This window comes from Echinops telfairi, unplaced genomic scaffold (assembly GCF_000313985.2).
Source record: "Echinops telfairi isolate 266 unplaced genomic scaffold, ASM31398v2 ScPeMD7_7458;HRSCAF=8496, whole genome shotgun sequence".
NCBI lineage: Eukaryota > Metazoa > Chordata > Mammalia > Afrosoricida > Tenrecidae > Echinops > Echinops telfairi.
Genome location: NW_022111358.1, coordinates 7108033 through 7110658, shown reverse-complemented (window position 1 = coordinate 7110658; position 2626 = coordinate 7108033). Strand labels below are relative to the sequence as shown.

The following is a 2626-nucleotide window of genomic DNA, read 5'->3' as shown; positions in this document are numbered from 1 at the left end:
AGAAGCTCATTTTCGGAGCTTTTATGATGCCTAGAATTAATTTCTCATCCATTGCAAGACGATCCATTCCCGCTTTCCTTTTATCTACTAGTAGACAGTCGTGGGGTTACAAAGATGATGTAGAAACGGGAGCTCACAGCGCACTGTGTGTTAAATGACCGTGTACTGTAAGTGGGTCGAAGAAGAATGGACTTTTCTAGCGGTGTGAAGTCGGGAACCCAGGAGGGGTGAATGCGTCTTCCCAGACTGGAAGATGGGGACCGTCCACTCGGCTTCGCATGTTACCCCAGTGCTGAGAAGCTACAGCGCCGGCACGTAGTTGGCACTTAGTAATTGATTCGTTTTATGTGGATTCCGTTTCTTTGGTTTGCAATGACTGAGTATAGTAATGTGCCTAGGGGACTTTACAAGTATAACATTTTGAATGAAGCAGCATAATAGTATGGATTCTTAATAAGTGCTCAGTAAATCTCTGTTACTGTACGCAAAGACAATTGACTTCCACATCTTGCCTTAGATTCCGCTAGCATGTATAAGTTGTGTAGTCGTGGCTTTAGCTAAGGACTGAATTTTCACTATATACTAGACCTTTTCAATCCAGTACTTTTAAGAAATCTGTGTGTTGAAAATTCAGACGTGGAATCATTTAGGAAAGAAATGATTCTTACTGAAACCTAAGCAGTCTGTTTGGAGAGGGAAAAAGATCTTTTCTAATACTACCAACTGTTTAATAAAATACCAACTGCCATGGGGTCCAAGTCTGTCTCATAGCAACCCCATAGTGCCGAATAGAACTGCCCACCGGGGTTTCTGAGATTGGAGTGGCTGTCAGTCTTTATGGGAAGAGATAGCACCATTTCTCCTTGCACGTGGCTGGTGGATTTGAACCTACATATAAGTAATGGGAGTGTAAATGGTCGTGGTAATAGATTCAGTAAAGAATGCAGATGTAATGACGTGAGAATGCTTGCATACCAGAGATATTTGTATTTGCTACCTATGTGTTTTGATAAGTATGTATTAAAAATACAAAGGGGTTTCAAAAAGTTCCCAGAGAAATTCCATTATCTTTTAATTCCATTTTCCCACGAACTTCTTGAAGCCCCTTTATATACTGAGACTTTTATTTTTTATTATTATTTTTTATTTTATTTTATTTACTAAGGAGACTTTTAAAGACATTAACTTTTGCCCTTTTCAAATAGTCTTTTGTAAATGGCTTCCTCCTTAGAGCTATCATTAAGAAGGCTTCGGATCTAGAATACAGGATACAGCGAAGAGCCCTTTTAAAGGAAGATTTTATCAATTATGTTCAGGTAAGTGAACAATTTCATGACTTCTCAATCTTACAAATTTGAGATCAGGTAAATTATGGAAAGCTGTGACAATTTTCTGCAAAGTTCTAGCATCAATGACTGGATAGGTAATTTTTGAACAGGTAGGTAGGTGAGTTCATTGTTGGGAGTAGCATTGCATCACTAAGACTTTAGCCCTTGTCACACTGAACTGCCTTCTTCTTTTGCTTTTTTTCTGTTGAGTTAGTGGATCAGAGACACAGTGTAGCAGAGTAGATGACCGGATCAGGAGTCAGAAAGATCCCAATAATCAGATTCTGAGCTTAGATTAAAAACAAAAAACACACACATATACAACTGAATAAACAAAGTGGTATATGAGATTAGATACGTATTAGTGCTTTTGGAAGAAGTCTGCGGATTTATAGCCGATTGCTAACTCACAAGAAGCAGAGAGTATGTTAAAAAATGTAATCCAATTTTCTACATGAACAATAATAAAGGTTTGTTGAGAACACAGAAACGGTAAGCATTCAGAAAGTGTTGACTTGAGAAACAGTGTTTTCTATTTCTCATCCACGTCTGAAGTATTGTGTTACCATCAGTGCTAAATGTTTAGAAGCACTTTGAAAGATAGGAAGGCAGCCAGATGGAAACCTTTTTTCTGGGAGGAATTGCAAGAACTGGAGATATTAACCTGAAAATACTTCACCCCTCCACTACTTGAAGGTACCTATGGATTATGCGCATTTGTTTTAGAGGGCAGAACTGAAATAAGTAAGTAGCGTTTGAAAACACATACACTTACTCCTTATTTACATACACACACGTACTCCTTATTTACATACACATCCTCAGCAAATGTAACCTTATGAACTTCCTTGGAGACGGAAGGGTTGTTTTAAATTCATGAGATTCTGGGATAACTAGTTTTCCACATTGAAGGACAAAATTTGATCCCTTCCTCACATAACTAAAATAGTTCTGAAGAACTAAATGTAGGGAGAAAACAAAAAGTTACAGAAAAAGATGGAAGCGTGACTTCAGTTAGGGAAATACTTCTTAAAAGTGAGCGAGATTGAAACCAAATCATGGAAGAAAAGATTAATTTATTTGACAGTATTAAAAAACAACACAAATCACCCTAAATCTTGTGAAAAGAAGCCACAGACTAGGAAAAGATATTTGTAATACTTGTAAGGAGGCTTCAAAAAATATTGAAGGTAGGCCACTGGAGATCCCCTTGCAGAGGGGTCTTGGGGAAGAGATGAGTCAGTCAGGGTGCGATGTAGCAACGATGAAAAATACAACTTTCCTCTAGTTCCTAAATG

At 37.9% G+C, this 2626-nt stretch overlaps 1 protein-coding gene across 1 annotated transcript in view; it reads left to right on the top strand.

The window, feature by feature from the left end:
- UTP6 (UTP6 small subunit processome component) overlaps positions 1–2626 on the top strand; it is a 29105-nt gene that overhangs the window by 291 nt on the left and 26188 nt on the right. The window contains exon 2 of the mRNA XM_004706942.2: positions 1232–1316. Within this exon, the coding sequence (XP_004706999.1) occupies positions 1232–1316 (85 nt within the window). The remainder of the gene's footprint in view (positions 1–1231; positions 1317–2626) is intronic.